Here is a 20,071-nt window from a genome sequence, read left to right on the forward strand (position 1 = left end):
ACAGTAAGGGCTGTTTGACAGTGGAACACATTCCTCCCTCGGAGTTAGTGGAGTCTTCTTCCTTGGAGATCTTTTAACAGAGGCCGGATGGCCATCTGTCATAGGGGATACTTTGATTGAGAGTTCCTGCATGGCAGAATGGGGTTGGACTGGATGGCCCTTGGGGTCTCTTACAACTCTATTATTCTATGAGTCTAATTTACATCATCGAAATAATACCACTATCATTGTTGTCACCTGCCTCATCCTCAAAGTTGGGTCTCCGAGTAGCTTACAAACATTGAACCATGCAGGTAGAAACATAGAAAATGCTGATGTTAATATAGAATTAAACGCCATGCAAAGCTGCTTTTAAAGAGCTTTCTGTAAACCAGAACACAGCATGTGCATCCTTTAGCCCAGCCCAAACATGGATTATAACACCATGAAATGGTAATTTGTTTCAAATGTTTCCATGCTGGAGAGGCACATCTACCTAAAATGGGACAGGTAACTAAGAAAGCAACATCCCACTTCCATGATGCTCTCCTCACCAGGTCCCCTGGCTCTGAACAATGGAGGCTTGTTCTGCCGGTGATCAGATTTAGTAGGATGGCATTTCATCCCCTCCTGCCAATGAGTAAGGCATTGACAATCCAAAGCAGGACCCCAAAACTTGCAGGCTCACTGACAGGCAAAAGGAGCTGGAAATGTCATGTTATAGAGGTCAACAGAGAGAGTCTAAAGGGAAACTGGATACGTACATCAGGATAATAATGCACAGTGAACTGAAAAATTAACATTTAATTATGAGTTTACACCCACAGCTTAACATTTAAAGGAAAGGAGCCTGTGCGTATTCCCTAACTGGAGAGAATACAACAGCCAAGCAAAAGGAGTTCTGCAGCAACTTCACAGGTTTGAGGTAACTTTAAAGGGAAATCTCTTAACAGACCCAATCCACGAAAAGGTAGGGAGAGCTGGCACCACTGTCCTACCCTAAGGCACTGAAAATGTGGTGGCTTGGAAGGCTGAAGCCTCAGGATGCCAATAATGGCTTCTCAACAGATGACGTCTTCTATTTCCCGGATCAATTATTAACAGCTGTTTCTCAGTATGGTTTCCTCCCATTGATTCTGCAGAGCTGCTTCTGTTAGGACACTGGTCAAAGGGAAATATAAGCATGCCTTAAGACAGCCCTTTCTTAAAACCAGAAGCCTAGAACTGATGTATCAGTTTATTTCACCTTAGTTGAAGCAGGGATTTAAGGCACACAAGGCAGAAATTGCACTTCAAACTTCACTAACTTTACTGTTTTTCAACCTCTGCGCTGAATCATTGAGACTAAACTCCGCTCATCCTTTGGCTCGAACAGCCACGGAAGAACCATGTAAGTGGGCACCCTGGGTATCAGAAGGTTCTAGAAGATATGGCCACCTCTTGCTGGTGTTTCTTCAGACAGTAACAGTTCCTAGTCTTCTAGAACTGATAGCTCTTCAGTGCCTACACTGCACGGTTCATCTTCTGCCGGGGGTTCCTGCACCTGTGGCCTGCTTGCCCGGACCTCAGGAAGACTTCTGAGGATCTGGCTTTGGTCCATCACGTCCACAGATACATACTTCTTACTGTCTGACTTGGCCTTCTCAGCCTGGTCGCAGACAGCCACGGCAGCTTTGTAATCTTTCTGGAATTCCTTCAGCAGCTCTAAGGCCTTCCGATACTCGCGCCAGTTGTCCTTCCTCCTCCGCAGAATGCACACTAGAAAGAATAGAACAAGTGGTTGACACTGAGAATGGTTGTTCTTGCGAAGCTGAAGAAACAAGCCACGGCATGTGGGTTTATTGCTTGTGCCAACCAGGTCATTATAACCATTGTCTTCCAAATCTTCTCTCCTCCGTTTTGTTTCCTAGCCTTGATCCAACATCATCAGACCATATTTGCTTTATTTGTACTACAGTTGACTCTCTATATCTGCTGAGGTTTGATTCCAGGAAACCCCTCCCCGGGAATACCGAAACCCATGGATGTTCAAGTCCCATTAAATACAAATACACAGTAAAATGGTATCCCTTACATAAAATGGCAAAATCAAGGTTTGCTTTTGGGATTTTTTCAAGCTGTGGATGGCTAAATACATACATAAAGTATCTGTGAATATGGAGGACCAACTGTATTCAAAAAAGTTTGCTTTTTGGAATATATATATATATATATATATATATATATCTTTATTTGAAGTAATTAATTTTATGACATTTTTTACTTTCACCTTTCTCTCCTCTGAAAGAAAAACATCCTTTTTCTGTGTCTATTTGTGCCCCTAAATGTGTTATATATATTTTTTGTCCAATTCAGCTGACTGTTCTCATAGTTTATCAAGAATCTGTGACTTTCAAAACAAAGAAAGCAATCTCTTGAGATCTCATACTTGGCCTTTCACTTTCCCTAAGGTGCCATCTAAATAAGGAAATAGGAACACTTGTTGCTGCCCCAGATAAGCTATGAACAGAACCAACACTTTGATGAAAATTCTCGGAGCTGGTGCCAGGCCGAACGGTAGAGCCTTGAACTGGAAATGCCAGTCGGCCTTCCAGGAGGGTGAGGGCAGTCAGCCAAGTGGACTGAGCTTTTGCAGTGCCATCCATTTGGGCACAACTGCTCAAAAGGCACCGTGCAAAGAGTTTTTGCAAAACTCCTTGCACAACATTGTGAAAAATACTGATGCCAGTGTCACCCCTGGTTACACAAGTCACCAAGAGCAGCTGCACCCGATAAACATGAGTCCCTCCTTGCTCTCTTATTATAATCCCATCCCCCTGACCCCAGTAAGCCCAGCCTTAACCCACCATAGTCCTCAGCCCCATTTCATTTACCCCATGTCCTTAGGGCTTATACTTAAGTACATACCTAAGGGTACATGTGTGATGTTTGTGGGGTTTCTCATTTCCAAAAGGATTTCTTCCAACTTCTCTGCTTTGGTCTTTTGGGGCTTTCGGGCCGGGACTCGCAACACCTAGGAGAAAAGCAGATGAAAGCAGAGAGCATCCCACCTACAGCTGCTCCCATGTACTTGTCCTCTAAAAATGGTTTAAATTTTTTTAAATCTAACCCAGGGTGGGCAATGAGGTGGACGACTTGCCCAGTTTGGGGTTCAAGAATGGAGGCACAGTGAACTGAGGATAACAGTTAGTTTAATGAGAGAGTGCTGTCCAGATGTCAGCATCCAGGCTGACCAATCTGCACAGAAGCAAGCATGCACCTAGCACTTAACAGCAGTTTTGAAAAAATCTACGAAACAGGTGCGATTCTTCACTCCGATCTCTTTAAACTGATGGACTGAAGGTCCTTGCCACTTGTCAGCTAATCTGGACTCTGTCTGGAGTTCTACCATCACCTTCTGGCCACCTGAGTCCCCAGTTTGTGAGGCTGGTGAAACCAGACAGGCAGAGTTAACGTCAACCCTCCACTTAAGCATTCCTAAGTCTTGGAATCTCAGTATACAGTATTTATATGGGAAATGACAGGCTCCTTGCTAATCTCTAAGGCTACTTATGTTATCCCAATCTAGAGGCAAGATTTTCCCAGCAACCAACTGACTGACCTTCTTTGGTGTTGGCACGTATGGCTTCTGAAAACTATCCAGCCTGGCCTTGGACTCGCGGTACACCCGAGGATACCGGAGAGCCCTCTCCAGAGCTTGGACATTGTGCTGTATTCCTGGTTGAAATAAAAATGGAACAGGAAGGAAGGTTCAGAGGAAAACTGGGGGAGACATTAACTGTTTTAATGTCAACCCACTACATTTGCAGTTGCTGAACCTACAGATGAATCAGAACCCATGTATGCAGTGATACTCAAATTTTACAATGCAGTTTGCAAACTATTTTTTTAAAAAACCAAATGTTTATTATTAGGGAAGGAAATCCAAATATTCACAAATTGGGAGAAACCACACATAAAACAGAGCTCTGGGAAAATGCTGGCAAAAAAGAAATATTTAGACAAGTGCATACAAAAATGCATATTTTAGTAGTAAGGCACAGAAAAACGTTTACAAATTTTCAAGGCATTGTTAAAAAAATTGATGTGTAACTGTGACAAGAAACGCAGAGAAACTGAACAGAATCAAATCTGACATCATTCAGCGAGGTGCTGAAGGGAAAAAGCACCTTCACCAGGCCATGTTCATGTGAACCCTGTTTAGAGTTCAGTATTTCATCAAAGACTGTACCATGCAGACATCGCTACAATAGTCATTTATTTATCACTCGAAACAAGCACTGCAAATTCATCCCTTAATTCTCATCTGTATGCTGATGCCATCCAACTTTTACCTCTAATGTCTAATTCCACAGAAGCTGTCTCACTGTTAAAACATTGTCTGTTGTCAGTAATGAACTGGATGAGAGCAAACCAACTGAAGCGTAATTCAGAGAAGACAGAAAGACAGGGATTCAGCCTGTGCTGGACGGGGTTACACTCCCTTGAAGTCTCAGGTTCTTCACTTGGGCATACTCTTGGATTCAGCCCCAAGGCCTAGGTTTCAGCCATGGGCTGGAGTATGTTTGCACAATTTAAGTAGTGTATCAGCTACACCTATCCCTTGATATGTCCAATTTGGCCACAATAATTCATTACATCCGTTTGGATTACCGTAACCCACTCAGTATGGGGTGGTCTTTGGAAATTGTTCAGAAAATGTCAGTCTGAGAGTTACTAGTCTTTTGATGGTCCACAGACTGAGTTAGGGAGGAGGATTTTCCTCCGACTCCTTGCTCATTTTGGTCTGAGGCAGTTTGAAAAGGTTTTTCTCCACCTGTCATTTGCAAGAAGAATTTCCTTAAAACAGTGCCATGACTGAAACAAAATTTCAAAACAGGGAAGTCCTGCTTACTCTGCCTACATCCTTACATTATCATCACCTGATTCTGTCAACTCTGAGTACAGTATTTTGTTACTTTAGCATTGTAGCATGTTGTATCACATACACACTGAACATATTTTTATATTGCACATTTCTTTTTTCATACCTGGGGTTGGCATTCTGTATTGCAGTTATGTATTCATATCTTAAGTGCTATATTAACACTATATAGTTGTTATTACCACAATCATAAATGCCCACCCAAACCTTCTTGAATGTTTGAACCTACTTGAAATCTAGAAATCTACCAGGCAGCAGCTGCATAGAGACATGGAGGTCTGTTCGCTTCATGGTCAGTGCCCAGGAGTGATGACTTTTCTACTCTGTCTCCTGCCAAGCATTAGGGCCACGGCAAACAGAAGCAGGGCTCCTGGTGCAAGACTTTGTTGCAGCCTTGCTCACTTGTAGGAGAATGATGGAAATGTCATCCTCTTGCACCTCTGTCGCCACCTGAATTGACTTCCATTCCTTGTACAGCTGCCATCTGGAAAAGTGGGTTGGCTGGGGGATCAGGCCAAGAAATGCTTCTTAATTATGCATATGTAACTATGTAGAGCAGCAGTTCCCAAATTCTGAACTTCCAAGTGTTTTGGACTTCAGTTCCCAGAAGCCTCAGCCAACTCACCCACTGGCTCCACGAAATCGGGCCCAGGGTCCCCCCCGAGCAGCTCCTCGTAACCCTGGTATTTCTCAGGCACAATCCATGGTTTTCTTGTCTTTCCTTCCCTCGGCTGCTCAGAAAGCTGCAAGTGGGAACTGGACTCTTCATCTACCTGGAAAACAAAGCCAGAAACAGGTTTTTCTATTTCTATAAAAGTACGTTTTTATTTTTATTTTTTAAAGCGTTCCAATATGATCAATCATCCACATCCATGACACCAAATGACAGGAAAGAGGATTCTAACTAGCCATTAAATGGAAGAATACTTTTGTATGGGTTTTTGGGACTCTGTGGCCATGTTCTAAAGGAGCTTCTCCCTGACATTTCGCCACCATCTGTGGCTGGCATCTTCAGAGAAACAGATGCTGGCAAAACGTCAGGAATAAATTCTTCATGGTCACAGAGCCCGAAAAACCCACAAAAAATTATGCATGCCGGCAATGAAAGCCCTCGACTTCACATTTAGGAAGACCTTCTTGGACATTGGCAGCACTGTGGTGGTGAATGGCTACCCCCAGTGGAAAAGTAGGAAACCCAAATTGGTGGCCACCCCATCTACAGCCCTGCCAATAATTAGTTTCAGCCCCAAAGTATTTCCTTTTCATCCAAAATGTGCTGAAAAGGGTGTTCTGGCAGTACCAGGCAACACCCCCGCCCTGCCAAACAGGCACCTAGGAGTGATGTGACTGGCAGTGCAACTCAATGGTCAACCTAGGGCAGACATTGATCATAGAATCATTCTGGAGGCCCTATAAATGCCTAGAGAAGTGTTTTCTCTAGGAACTAGTCAGTTCTCCAGCACAACTCTATGGTCAACCTCTGGCAGAATTGCGCTGGGGGACCTAGAGATTCCTAGAGAGAACATATTAAATCCACAAAAGGCCAAGCTGCAAATGTGGAGGGCCAACTGGCTATATAACTAACTACTTCTGTTTGAAACTGCCCCTCTCCACAGCCTACTTGAAAAGCCTGGAAGGGCAAGCTTCTGACTGGGGGCATGGAGGGTGACATTTCCACCTTCCTCCTGCCAGGAAAGGAGGTTCTGTCAAGGACTTGCAACAGGAGCCCTACTTCTGATTTGTGACAGCCTCACTTGCTCACTGGATCTAGACACTATATTTCTATTGATGCAGCCTGGAATCGCATTGGCCTTTTTAGCTGCCACTTCACACTGTTGACTCATATTCAACTTGTGGTCTGCTATGACTCCAAGATCCCTTTCACATGTTGTTTTGTTAAGCCAGGTGTCCCACATCCTTAAGTGCAGTACCTTACATTTCTCCCTGTTGAAATTCATTTTGTTAGTTTTGGCTGAGAAACTAGACTAGATCCTAAAGTACAAAGATAAAAAACTGAACACTAAAGTTAGAATTGACCATGCGGGAGAAGAATTCTATGGATACCGGGAGTGCCGAAAAGACAAACAATGCAGATCAAGCCTGAGCTCTCCCTGGAAGCCAAGATGACAAAACTGAGGCTGTCACAACACAATAACACCAAGTAAAGTGGATGGCAGCAGAGAAAGAGGGCGACTGCATTGCCGATAGGTGGACTCAACCAAGGAAGCCATAGCCAGGAGTCTGCAAGAATTGAACAGGGCTGTCAAGGATGGGTGGGGGGTCTTGGAGAGAGGGGTCATAGGGTGGCTCTAATTTAAGGCCATCTTGGAGGCAGTTAACAACAACATGATTTTAAAGAACTTCCTCTGCCTGATGAAGATGTGAGTAGAGCTTTGAAAGCCTGCATCAAAAGTAGTGTGCATTTTGGCTGGCCAATAAAAATATCACTTGTTTGTGTGAGTGCTTCCCATTATTTTTAAAATAATGCTACTCACATACACACATGCGCACGCACACACACACACACATATATAATTGTATTGGTTTCAGACATTTTAAAAAATTAACACACCAAACAAACATTCTATACATTGTTAAGTTTACATTACTATAATAGTACATCCCATCTTCAGAGGATCAGTGTTTAATATTGTCCTTTTATTGACTTTCATTTGCTTCATTTCTGTTCCTTCGGCCTCTACTTATTAACCTAATTTATTGCTCTCCATTTGTCCACAACTATAATGAACTAAAAGAAAACCACATCTCTAAAGATTTATGGATACTGTAAGTTAATAACCCAGCTATGTCTTACTTTATGCTATTTGACTTAACATTTACATTTACCACATTATATATCCAATACTACATATATATTTTAACTTTCTTATTTATTTTCTTCCTCATCTCTTTCCATGACCACTCATATTTATATATAGTCTAAATATTATTATTATTATTAATAATAATAATAATAATAATAGATTTATTTATAGCCCGCCCAATCATGAAGAATCTGGGCGGGTTACAACAATAAAATACATCAATTACAATGAAGTTAAAAATCAAACCCTAGACCTACCACTCCCCCCCCCATTCCCAGTACTAAAATAGAATTAAACAATAATAGTGTAAAAAACATTAAAAACATTAAAAGCATTTAAAAAGGCAGAAACATAGGCGGGGAAGAATAGACAGATGAGGGGACAAATATCTCTATATCTGGGGAGGGTAACTAAGTTGGAAAGGCCTGCCAGAAGAGATCCATCTTGAGTGCTTTCTTGAAAGCTGCCAGAGTGGAAATGTGATGGATCTCCTCCGGCAGTCGTTCCATAGTTTAGGAGCAGTAGTAGAGAAGGCCCTCTGCGAAACTGATGTTAACCTAGATTTTTTTGGCTGTAGTAAATTTCTTCCATAGGACCTTAGTGTGCAGGACGAACAATAGGGAAGAAGGCGTTCCCTCAAGTACTCTGGGCCCAAGCCATGTAGGGCTTTAAAGGTAATCACTAACATCTTTTACTTTGCCCAGAAACTAATAGACAGCCAGCGCAGGGACTTCAATACCGGTGTTATATGGTCATTCCTAAAAGTTCCCGTGATCGATCTGACTGCCATATTTTGTACCAACTGAAGTTTCCGAACTTGGCACAAGGGTATCCCCAAGTAGAGAGCATTACAGAAGTCCATAACTGAGGAGGCCCTGCTCCCTCATTCTCACACAAAGTATTGATCTCACCGGGGGTGATATCAGTCCTTGGCCAGGCACCTATAAAGAGTGACACTCCTTCAAATATTGAGGACAAAGCCACTTCAAGCCAACCAAAATGGCAGGAGCAACATTGCAGTCTGGCTGTCCATAGCTCTGGAGGCAGCCTCAATGGTGCAGTGTGGTCCTCTGGGCTCTCCACCATGTTGTTGGAACTCAGGGAGTTACCAGCCTCAGATTCTTCTCCAAAGTGACCACCCCAGTATTTGTGGTTTTGTATTTTTCAAGTTATGGCTCTAGAACAGAGTTCTACAATGTCTCTCCAACACAGACATACCTGGGTCATGAAAAAGTGATCCGCCTTCTCTTCCTTCAGAAATTCTTCGTCAATACTAAAAATGTCGCTAGGATACTCATCACTGAGCCCTATAGGCATGGCTTCCAAGCGGGCTTCGGCAAATAACCGATAAAGCTCTCTGGATGATGACCGAGAAGCCAGAAGGAAATCAGATGAAATCTTTTGCAGTTGGGATGGTGCAGATGGCTGAAAGTCCTCTGCTTGTGGTACAGATATTCTGCTCATCTGTGGTTCAGGCTCCTGGTTTATGTTTTGGGATGCTGAGAGATCCTGTTCCTTTGAAAGATCGTGTTCAACAGCAGGTAAAAGAGACCCCACCAAGTTCTCTTCCCCTCCAAGAGAGCCACTAGGTGGAACAGGTTCCAAAAATTTCTGTTCTTCCAAAAATGAGCTGGGTAATGGAACAGATTCTGGCTGATCCTTTTCTTCCAGAGCTGATCCAGTAGGTGGAAACAGCTTGGCTAGATCCGGTTCCTCTGTGAGTAGATTAATTAGAGAGTCAAGCTCCAAGAGGTCTTCGGCTGGTGAGAGTGAGCTTTGTGAGGGATATGGTTCTATCTGCTCATCACCAACAGGAGCAGCACCTGGTAAGAGCGTCCCAGAGAGATCACCTGTGAGTGATCCACTGGGTGAGACACATTCTAACCAATCCAGTTGTTTAAGACTTGAGATGGCAGGTAGGATAGATTCCAGCTGATCATCTTCTAGCATGGGTGGTCCACTTGGTGGGAAAGCCTTGGGCAGATCCTCTTCCACTGAGAGAGATGCAACTGGTGGAGGAGATTCAGACATACCCTGCTCCTCTGCTGGAGGTTCCATCAATGGAGTGGGCTTTGAAAGAGACTCTGCTGGCAAAGGTGAGTTCGGCGGTGGAACCATTGGTAGCTGCTCTTCTTCACAAGTTAATGGTGAGGGAGTCGCAGAGAGAGCATCCTCTGCCATACATAGCAAGGATGTTGGGACTGTTTCAGACAGATCCTGTTCTTGTGGAGGCAAAGGAGGAGGTAGAATGGGTTCCATTTGATCCTGCCTTGCCAAGGTAGGTGGAGTGCTCTCAGATACATCCTTTTCAATTGATGGGCCAGATTCAGGCTGATCCTCTCCTGGTGGAAGATCTCCCAGATCCCCTTTCTCTAAAAGTGATCCATGCAGCGAAAGAGGCCGAGGTTGGCCCTGCTCTGGTGAGGACTGGGCCTCACTGCTAGGCGGAAACAGCATGTTATCTAGTGAAGAGAGGGGTCCTGAGATGCTTCCAGACTGTATCTGATTGGCTGAGGACTGTAAAGCAGAGAGATCATCATCAGTAAAAGAACTGGTCAGAGAATAAGGTGCGGATCTCTCTTCTGGAGCAAGAGTGAGGAGGATTGGTCGATTGGGGTCATACTCCAGTGACTTGATGGATGGAAGAGGCTGGGATAGCCCAAGGCTTAATTTGTGGGGATCTAGGTCCGCACCAGTCCACAGCTGCCAGAAGGTGGTTTCAAGTAGAGAGTCTATCTTCGGTGAGCGTTTTCGGACTTTGGGCAACTGTGATTTCACCTGCAACAGACACGAAAGAGAAAAGTATTCAATGAAGTCTGTATTCAGAGAGATTCTGGACAACACCAGACCCAGAAACAACTCCTAGCTGTGGATTGCAGCACTGAGCTCTCTTAAAACCATATCTCTAAATGATCTTCCCTTGCTTTGTTTCCCAATAGCTCACTTTCCCCCATTCTTCTCCTTCTCTTCATTACAACATGGATAAGTTCTTGGATAACAACTACCGGCATCCCAAAACTGTTCATGCCTGGAGGAGAGGGAAGTGCAGAAGTGTCTAGCTAAGTCCCTGTAGCCAGACACACCTCAGCTGCTGAGAACTCTAGGAGATGTCACTGTTTGGAGCCTGGCTATAGAGACATAGCCAGATATTATTCCAATCCCCTCTTCTCCTCCAGGCATGAATGGTTGTGGGGCTGTCACACTCTGACTGGTCCAGGGGTTGATAAATGGCTCAACATAGCATGGCTTTGCATGCAGAACTACTGCAGTACATTGAGCCATGCAGGATTGCAGCCACAAAGGGCCAAAAAGGCCTTCTTTTTTTTCTAGAAGTGAAATCATATAGTGTCTTGTCACCGTTTTGGCTGGGATGCAGAGGGAGGAAAAAAAGGAACTGGGGGTGAATGAGTATTTAATTATTTATTTAATATCCCACCTTTCTCCCAAAATGGGATTCAAGGGTTCCAAGGCTGTGGGTGGAGTGGGGGTGTTGACATATGTTGGCACATTTAGAGGCTCCTGGAATGGATGAAATGCAAAGCAAAAGCAGGATGGACACAACATCATGTGATAATCATTGGCCAAAGTTGTCTTTCTCTTGTTGAAATTACTGTATATACTCATATAAGTCTGGAAATTTTAGTCAGAATATTGCCCCCAAAACCTAGGTCAACCTATCTGCAGGTCAATGGAAGTACTATACTTTCACTCTTATCAAGAAAGGAACTACAGTTGTCCCTCCATATTCGCTAGGGTTAGGGGAACAAGACCCCCGGGAATATGGAAAAACCGCAAAACACTGTTTTTACCTGAGGACACCTCTCCAGGAATCTCTAGGTCCTCCAGTGCAACTCTGTGGTCAATGTCCAACATGCACTGACCATAGAATGGCACTAGAGTAGCTACAAATAATAATAATTAATAATAATTTGTTTTATTTATATACTGCTATTCCAAAGATCATAGCGGTGAACAGCAAGTAAGCTAAATGGTCTTTCAGTGCAACTTTTAGTTAAAGTTGACCACAGAGTTGCACTGGAGGACCTAGATATTCCTAGAGAGAACATATTAATCAAATCCGTGAATAATCAAAGCCGCAAATATCAAAGCCGCAAATATGGAGGGATGACTGTACTTCATTTCTGAGTAGAGTAGCAAAAGGCAAAAGCTTTGTCCATCCTGGGGGAACCTAAAAGAAGCACCGACCCCATCTACTCCCTTCACGGTGGAACTGCTCCTGGCCTCTGGAAACCATGCCCTATGAGGAATGACCTAGGGAGCTGAGGATGTTTAACCTGGAGAAGAGAATGTTAAGAGCCAATATCATAGCCCTGTTTAAATACAGTACTTGAAGGCACGTCATATTGAGGAGGTAGCAAGCTATTTTTCTGCTGCTCCAGAGAACAGGACACAATGGAGACAAGGAACAGAGATTCCAGCTCAACATTAGGAGGAACTTCCTGACAGTAAGGGCTGTTCGACAGTGGAACACACTCCCTTGGAGTGTAGTGGAGTCTCCTTCCTTAGAGGTCTTCAGAGGCTGGATGGCCATCTGTCGGGGATGCTTTGATTGAGATTTCCTGCATGGCAGAAGGGGGTTGGACTGGAGGGCCCTTGCAGTCTCTACCAATTCTATGATTCTAACACCTAAGCAGAAAAATGGTAGCAGTGGCAACTCTTTGGTGCTTTTCCATGAAGAAGTGACAAGAGGAATTGTGCTCTGAAGGATCTGAGTAAGACAGCTGTCTTATAAGGAGCCCTGGTGGCAAGTGGTAAAATGTTGGTACTGCAGACACTCACTCACAAACCACAAGGTTGTGAGTTCAATCCCAGCTCAGGGTTGGCTCATCCTGACATCCTTCCAAGGTCACTAAAATGAGTACTCAGCTTGTTGGGACAATTGGCTTACAGCTGTAACCACTTAGAGACAGCTTAGTACGGTATGAAGTGGTATATAAATGAAACTGCTATTGCTATTGCTGTGTATGGAGTTTATCAGACTCAAGTTTTGGACCCTGCAATTGCGCTAAGGAAGTGTAAATAACGTTGCGAAATGACTGTTTCACATGATGTCTTACCACATTGCTTGCTTTTCCGTCATTCCCCCGTAACGTTATGTTAGCGCTACAATTGCGCGAAAGTTGCGATTTGCGTGTTGCGAAACCATGCATAGCGGAACTGTCTACTACACCAGCGCCTTCCTTTTGTCTTTCGCATTTCGCATCAACATATTTGCGCATGCCCTTTGGAGGCTTTGGTGGCATCCTGACGTTTGTGCTTCCGTGGGAGCGAGGGGGTTCCCCCCCCCCATCTCAAGGGTCCTATTTAGCGGAGGGGAGGGGGAGAAGGAAAGAGCCAAAGGAAAAAGGGGAATCTGGATGCAACAGGTGACAGAAGGCAAAAGGGCAAATCAGGGTGGCTTTTGGACTGCAAATGCAGTATTCCCCCCCCCATTATTTTTATTATTAAATATATACATCCCTGTCTTTATTTTTATTTATTTTTTCCATTATTTTTATTATTAAATAAAATGGAATGGATGACCCCTAGGGGCCCCTTTCCTTTGCAGACTCCTAGGTGTCCATGCAGGACAGAAGAATGGGGCTGGGATGGAAGACCCCTAGGGGCACCTGTCACTTACAGCCTCCTAGGTGTTCATGCAAGACAGAGCCACCCCCCCCTCCCAGGGGGTTGTCCTGGAAAAAGAAGGCCACCGGAAGGGAATGGGGTCAAAAAGCAGCCCAGCATCATGGGAACTTTGCAATCAGTAACTTTAGCGTTGGGTTGCGCTGCTGCCTACCACACCAAACCATTTCGCAACACATTTTGCAAGATAACGGGAGACCATGGCCTGGCTTCCACTTTTGCCCGCAATGCCCCAAAAGGGAAGGAATGACGCTTAAACTACGGGAGCGTTGCGCAACGGGCTCCCATAGAAATGAATGGCATCTGGAAGAACATCGCGCTTTCACATTATTGCGCAACGTTGGTGACGCTAACATTGCGCGATAGGCAGGAAAAATCACCAAAAACTCGCGTCTGATAAACTCCTCTGTCTGTCAGCTTTTCTGGGTTAAAATCATGGAAAGTTATCAAAGTTCAAGGCTATAATCACTGCTAATGCAGTTGCTATTTTCTTTACTTTGCTGTTTTCATCCTTTTTGGCATGCATGCCTTTTCCTAGCCCAAACCAAGGCTGGTGGCTTCCCCCACACATTGTACAACCACAATTACCAAAGTTCCTTCTTCATCCTCCAGCCTGAGCACAAACAGTTACACCGGCTGAAATTTTGTAAGTTCTTAGGCGTCGTTTTCCTTTGCTTCATCCTTTACATCCTGTTATATGCCCCTATGTTCTACCCCCAACTTATCAACGGGTGATATCAAAACCCATAATCTTAGCCCCAAAGCCTGTCCTCGACTTACAGATGATAATAATAATAATAATAATAATAATAATAGCAAATTTTATTTCTATTTCCCGCCTCTCCCTATGGATCGAAGCGGGATTACAAGCATAAAACCACAATAACATCTAGATTACAATAAAATATCATCCCTTAAAAATACAATTCAGGACAATAAAAACATCATGTAACATGCAGTATTACAGCCAAAAGTAGGATTTTCCTTCGATTCTTCATTGAAGATCGGGTGGGTAGGCCCACCGGAAGAGATTCGTCATTAGTGCCTTCTAAATCTCTACATGAGGTCAACCTATAGTTGAGTATATACAGTATGCTTTGCTTCCTTTGTGTGATAGTCTTGCTTGTAATTTTCCGGGCAATATATGCTGAAAGATTGTACCAAAATTTTTTGGAGTGGATGGAAGAATGATGGGAGGATAAAGGATGAAGCAAAGGAAAACAATGCCTAAGGAAAAGAACTGCCCTTTCCCCACTCCTCTCAGTGGAATCTGGCCCTCTCTCTCCTTAGGTCTTCTTAAGTGACCCATTTCTGGAAGCTAGGAAAATACCAGAATTGCTTCCTACCTCACACAGATTCCCACAATATTATAATATATGATACTGTAAGTACAAAGAGCAACCAGGAAAGCACAGTCCAACCCACTCATAGCGTCTGCCCTTTTCTGACCCATGATTCCTGATTTCTTTAAAAGTTGTCAACGCTACCTTCCGGTTAGCTTTGACGGGTATAAAAAGCCGTGGCTTCTCCAATTTGGGAATCTTCTTCCGAACCAGTTTAATCCCCAGTTTATTCTGAAGGAAACTGGTGAGTAAAGGAGGATCACCTGAAGGGAGGAGAAAGGAGAGAGGGAGGAAGTGAAAAGGAAATTTCTCTTCTCAGCAGTCAGACGATCCGTTCTGTACTCCATGGCTTAATTTTCATCAGGTTTCTGCACATGTGGAAACACATGTCAGGCCTGGGAAGTCCTTTTTATCCACTAACCCCAGCTTCTAAAGTTTCACCAGACACTTTGAAACCAGTCCTGGTAACCATAAGGGCTAGAAACTTGATCGCCCTTTAAAAAAAAAATTGAGATCATCAAGAAGCTGATTTCTACAGAGGTATCTGATCCTACAGAAGTGCCTTTACTCCTGTGGATTTACTCTATAAGTCAGTGGTTCCCAACCTTCCTAATGCAGCGACCCTTTAATATAGTTTCTCATGTTGTGGTGACCCAAACCCATGAAATTATTTTCATTGCTACTTCATAACAGTAATTAAATAGGTGTTTTCCAATGGTCTTAGGCGACCCCCATGAAAGAGTCATTTGACCCCCCAAAGGGGTCCCGACCCATAGGTTGGGAACCACTGCTTTAAGTCATCAGAAACATCAGCCAGAATCCTGTTCTTAGTCCCAATTAGGCTAGATGGATGTACTAGGAAATGTTCCAGGGGAAAGATACCAAACAACTACTAGGCAGCAGCAGTGTTGGTGGGTGACAATTGATGGAGGATATTTCAGAACTGGCTGCCTTTTCACTTCTGATAGATAGAATAGCTCTTCTCTGCAAGTTCACCAGGGCTTAGGAAGCTCTAGCCTGGTGATGTGCCATTCTCATAAACTACCATGTTAGAAGTGAATCGCCACATGCTCATACGTAGGGATGGAAAGAAAATTAATTATCATTTTGATTCCAAAATGAAAAAAAGGTTTTCCAATAATCCAGAAACCCTGCAGATGAGAATAAAAGAGCTGTAAGTCTTTTTCACAGTTTCCTCCACACAACAATTCCTCCACAATACTTTGGGATATTTGTATACTGGGAGAAAACTGTGGCAAAGGTCTTGCAGCTCTATTATGGCCCTTGCCACACTTGAGAAATAAAGCAGTTTGACACTGCTTTAACTGTCATCCATGGACAAGGAGGGCCAACTGTATTCAGAGAGAACTGAGGCTTCAAAAACATGGCCCAAACTCCCCCAGATCTCAAGAGATTGATCAGTCTGACATTTCTGATCCTTCCACTTTACATCTCTCCATTTTACATTTGCCCAGGGAAAACCGTCCCTAAGGTGGCAAGTGGGTGGACTCTACCGCTCCGCGAAGTGGTGAAAGGGTTGCCGTAGAACGTCAGTTCTGTCAGAGACGGAAAGAGAGCCACCGCTAACAGGTCCTCCTCATGTTCAATCTGCAAGGCAAAACACAGCAGCTCTTTCAAGGCTCTGCACATGATCATGATGAGTAGCTGTGGTAGTTTAACTCCACCAAATAAGTAAGGCTTACATTGTACCTCCAGTTTAAAAATGGCTATTTTCTGCTTTTCACCCACATAAAGAATGCTCATGTCTGCCCAATGATAGAAAGAGGATAGAATACTGTAGTCAAAATATAAGGTTTTCTGCTATCCACATTTTTCATTATCCACTGAAAATCTTGGAACATATCCCCCGTGGACCTAGGTGCCTTACTGTATACATACACACTGACTGAGCATCAGATTTAGGCCTAGCCCTCACAGGTATTACTGCCATTGAGTAATGCCTGTGAGGCTGCATCTGGTATGGGGCATTCTAAAACTCCAAAAGACAGCTCAGATGACTTTGAATGTTCCTGCACTCAGTAAATATTTCCACCCACATAGAAAACCAACATGTCAAGAGGAAAGTTTCTGTTCCAGAAGGCCCTCCCTCATATCCTCACCAAATGTGCCTGGAATGGTGGTGATGGAGACTGATAGAAAGCCCTTTGCCAAAGATCACCAAATTAGGAGGAATAGTTAATACTCCAGAGGACAGGACCAACATTCAAAATGATCTGAATAGACTAGAAAGCTGGGCCAAAGCTAACAAAATGAAATTCAACACAGAGAAATGGAAGGTACTGCACATAGGGCAGAAAAATGAAATGCACAGATATAGGATGGAGGACACCTGGCTGAATGAAACTATATGTGAAAGGGATCTGGGAGTCCAAGTAGACCACAAGTTGAACATGAGTGAACAGTGTGATGCGGCAGCTAAAAAGGCCAATGCAATTCTAGGCTGCATCAATAAAAGTATAGTGTCTAGATCAAGAGAAGTAATAGTGCCACTGTATTCTGCTCTGGTCAGGCCCCACCTGGAATATTGTGTCCAGTTCTGGGCACCACAATTCAAAAAGGACATTGAGAAACTGGAGCCATGTGTCCAGAGGAGGGCGACTAAAATAGTGAAAGGTCTGGAAACCTTGCCCTATGAGGAACGACTCAGGGAGCTGGGGATGTTTAGCCTAGAGAAGAGAAGGTTAAGAGGTGATATGATAGCCCTGTTTAAATATTTGAAAGGATGTCACATTGAGGAGGGAGCAAGCTTGTTTTCTGCTGCTCCAGAGAACGGGACCCGGAACAATGGATGCAAGCTCCAGGAAAAGAGATTCCACCTCAACATTAGGAAGAACTTCCTGACAGTAAGGGCTGTTCGACAGTGGAACAAACTCCCCCGGAGTGTAGTGGAGTCTCCTTCCTTGGAGGTCTTTAAGCAGAGACTAGATGGCCATCTGTCGGGGATGCTTTGATTTGAATTTCCTGCATGGCAGAATGGGGTAGGACTGGATGGCCCTTGTGGTCTCTTCCAACTCTATGATTCTATGATCTTAAAATGCAGGCAGGGTTGTATAGCAAGACCCACACCATGTAGGGCTTTAAAGGTCATAACCAGGGCTACATCTACACTGTAGAAATAAAGCAGTTTGACACTGTTTTAACTGCCATGGCTCAGTGCTATGGAATTCCAGGATTTGCAGTTTTGTGACATATTAAGCCTTTGTCAGAAAGCTCTGGTGTCCCACCAAACTACAGATTCCAAAATTCCGTAGCATTGCACCATGGAAGTTAAAGTGGTGTCAAACTGCTTTATTTCTGCAGTGTGGCAGTGGCTCCACACTTTGAATACTGTCCTGAAATGGACTGGTAGCCAGTGAAGCTATTTCAAGAGCACAGTTATACAATCCCTGTAACTAGCCCTAGTCAGTTAAACCACTGACATTTCAAAAGTTTCCAAAGGCTGTGTGTTACAGTAATCCAAGCTGGATGTGATCAAGGCATGTATCACTGTAGGAACCCGTTCTCTTATCCTTTTTGTGATTCATGATATGAGATAAGAAGTTATTTAAAATGGAGAACCCCACTGCAGAGAAGTGGGTTCTAGAGTTGCATATCCGGTAGAAGATGGTCTCTGAGGTCCCTCCCAAAGTTATACAATTGTTGCTATTTTCCAATATCCAGCCTCTGGCTCTGATTCCAAAAGACCAGCCTGACTTTGAAAAAAGTGCAAAAGAAAGGATTCGATTACCTGGTTGTTAGCAAGGCTGAGAAACCTCAGCTCTGACAAGGGAAGAGTGAATTCGGGGTCATCATTGACGCTGGAAACCTTGGGATCTGGGTATGGGGAAGGAGAAGGCTCCTGCAAGGAAGAGAATGGAGGAGTCAGCCATGGAAGTCCAGGCCAGCAGCAAACAAAAAGAAATGTCCAAAGTCTGTTTGCTTTTATAAATCTGGTAATCTGTTTGCTTTTAAAATCTCTTATTTTTCCTTAGTGGTATCAATACATGTTTACGAGGCTGAGTCTCCTTTATCTGAAATGCTTGGAACCAGAAGTATTTGGGATTTCCCCCCAGATTTTGTAATATTTTCATATACATAATGAGCTATCATGGAGATGGGACTGAAGTCTAAACATAAAATTCATTTATGTTTCATATACACATACCCTGCACGTAATTTCGTACATGACATATTTTGTGTACACTGAATCATCAGAAATCAAAGGTATCACTATCTCAGTGTAGCTAACTTGAAAGAAAGGAACTCTTTACCTGTATTGATGGCTCTGGTGTCCAGAATGGAAAGACAACCTCTGAAAGAAATGTTAACATTAGATCTGTGAACATGGATAGGGCAGGCAACCAGCCCTGACAAGTCAACACAAATTGGATCTATTTCATTGTTGTTTGCTGTTAATTGCTGTCAAATCAGCTTCAACTTATAGTAACCTTGTGTCAGGAGCATGGCCCAGACACGATCCTGCCATGCTAAGTTGCTGTGCTTGAGCACATGGGATGATGGGGTACACTATCCTAGAGGTGAGGCTGGGAAAAGAAAAGATTGCATACCAGTCCTGGCCATGGATAATGAACAGATGTGTGGGGAGGAAGTATGAGCTACAAGTTACCAAGGTTGTTTTGGGGGAAAACAGTAGCTTGGTATGGAGGGGAAAGATGGACTGGTAAGACCTGGGGAAACAGTATGTTTTGAGTTGCCAACAAATGGGATGAGAGCTTTTGTATTGGGTAAACTGAAGTTTAAGTATATGGTGTAACTGTAAGAACTCTTCAGTCTTGACAACAAATATGTACTGTGATCTATTCAGCTTACTGAATAAAGCTTTTCTGAATCTACTGAAAGTTTGTGTCCCTGGAATGGAGTTAGTCCATACATTTTTTGTTGTTGTTAACTGCCCTCGAGTTGATTTTGACCCATGGCAACGATGTGGATGAGGCACCTCCGAGACTCTCTATTTTCCATTGCTCTGATTAGTTCCTGCAAACTCAAACCCATGACCTCCTTAATAGAGTCCATCCATCTAGCATGCAGCTTTCCTCTCTTTCTGCTTCCCTCCACCTTTCCTAGCATTATTGGGGGTTTTTTGTCAGTGTGCCTTCTCATGATGTGTCTTAAGTACGATAGCCTCCGTTTTGTCAACTTGGCTTCCAGGGAGCATATTACATTACACCCTATGAATAAGGCACCTCCAAGATTGGTCATCAACAATCAGGTCTTGCAAACTCAGGGCAGCCATGGCTTCCTTGACTGACTCTTTTGCTTCTCCTTTCCAGTTTTCATTCTGGATAATGATTAAATCAGGTATGGAAAGTAATTCAGTGTCTTCATTGTCAACT

General features: G+C 43.6%; 2 protein-coding genes across 5 annotated transcripts in view; both read right to left on the reverse strand.

Moving 5' to 3' along the window:
- Window positions 1-20,071, reverse strand: part of LIPT2 (lipoyl(octanoyl) transferase 2) — a 350,867-nt gene that overhangs the window by 179,008 nt on the left and 151,788 nt on the right. The gene's annotated exons all lie outside the window — the stretch shown is intronic.
- The window catches only part of XRRA1 (X-ray radiation resistance associated 1), a 49,204-nt gene continuing 29,900 nt past the window's right edge, over window positions 768-20,071 (reverse strand). For 3 of the 4 annotated variants that reach the window (XM_042458842.1, XM_042458843.1, XM_042458844.1), the window contains 9 exons: window positions 18,989-19,029; window positions 18,466-18,576; window positions 16,232-16,325; window positions 14,862-14,980; window positions 8,947-10,506; window positions 5,529-5,676; window positions 3,581-3,696; window positions 2,887-2,992; window positions 768-1,737 (listed from right to left, as the gene is read on the reverse strand). In XM_042458842.1, the coding sequence (XP_042314776.1) occupies window positions 1,451-1,737; window positions 2,887-2,992; window positions 3,581-3,696; window positions 5,529-5,676; window positions 8,947-10,506; window positions 14,862-14,980; window positions 16,232-16,325; window positions 18,466-18,576; window positions 18,989-19,029 (2,582 nt within the window). In that variant the 3' untranslated portion in view covers window positions 768-1,450. Of the gene's footprint in view, window positions 1,738-2,886; window positions 2,993-3,580; window positions 3,697-4,943; window positions 5,405-5,528; window positions 5,677-8,946; window positions 10,507-14,861; window positions 14,981-16,231; window positions 16,326-18,465; window positions 18,577-18,988; window positions 19,030-20,071 lie in introns of those variants that run through there. The other variant, XM_042458846.1, reaches the window with a different exon arrangement.

The sequence above is a fragment of the Sceloporus undulatus genome, chromosome 3 (assembly GCF_019175285.1).
Source record: "Sceloporus undulatus isolate JIND9_A2432 ecotype Alabama chromosome 3, SceUnd_v1.1, whole genome shotgun sequence".
NCBI classification, from domain to species: Eukaryota; Metazoa; Chordata; class Lepidosauria; order Squamata; family Phrynosomatidae; genus Sceloporus; species Sceloporus undulatus.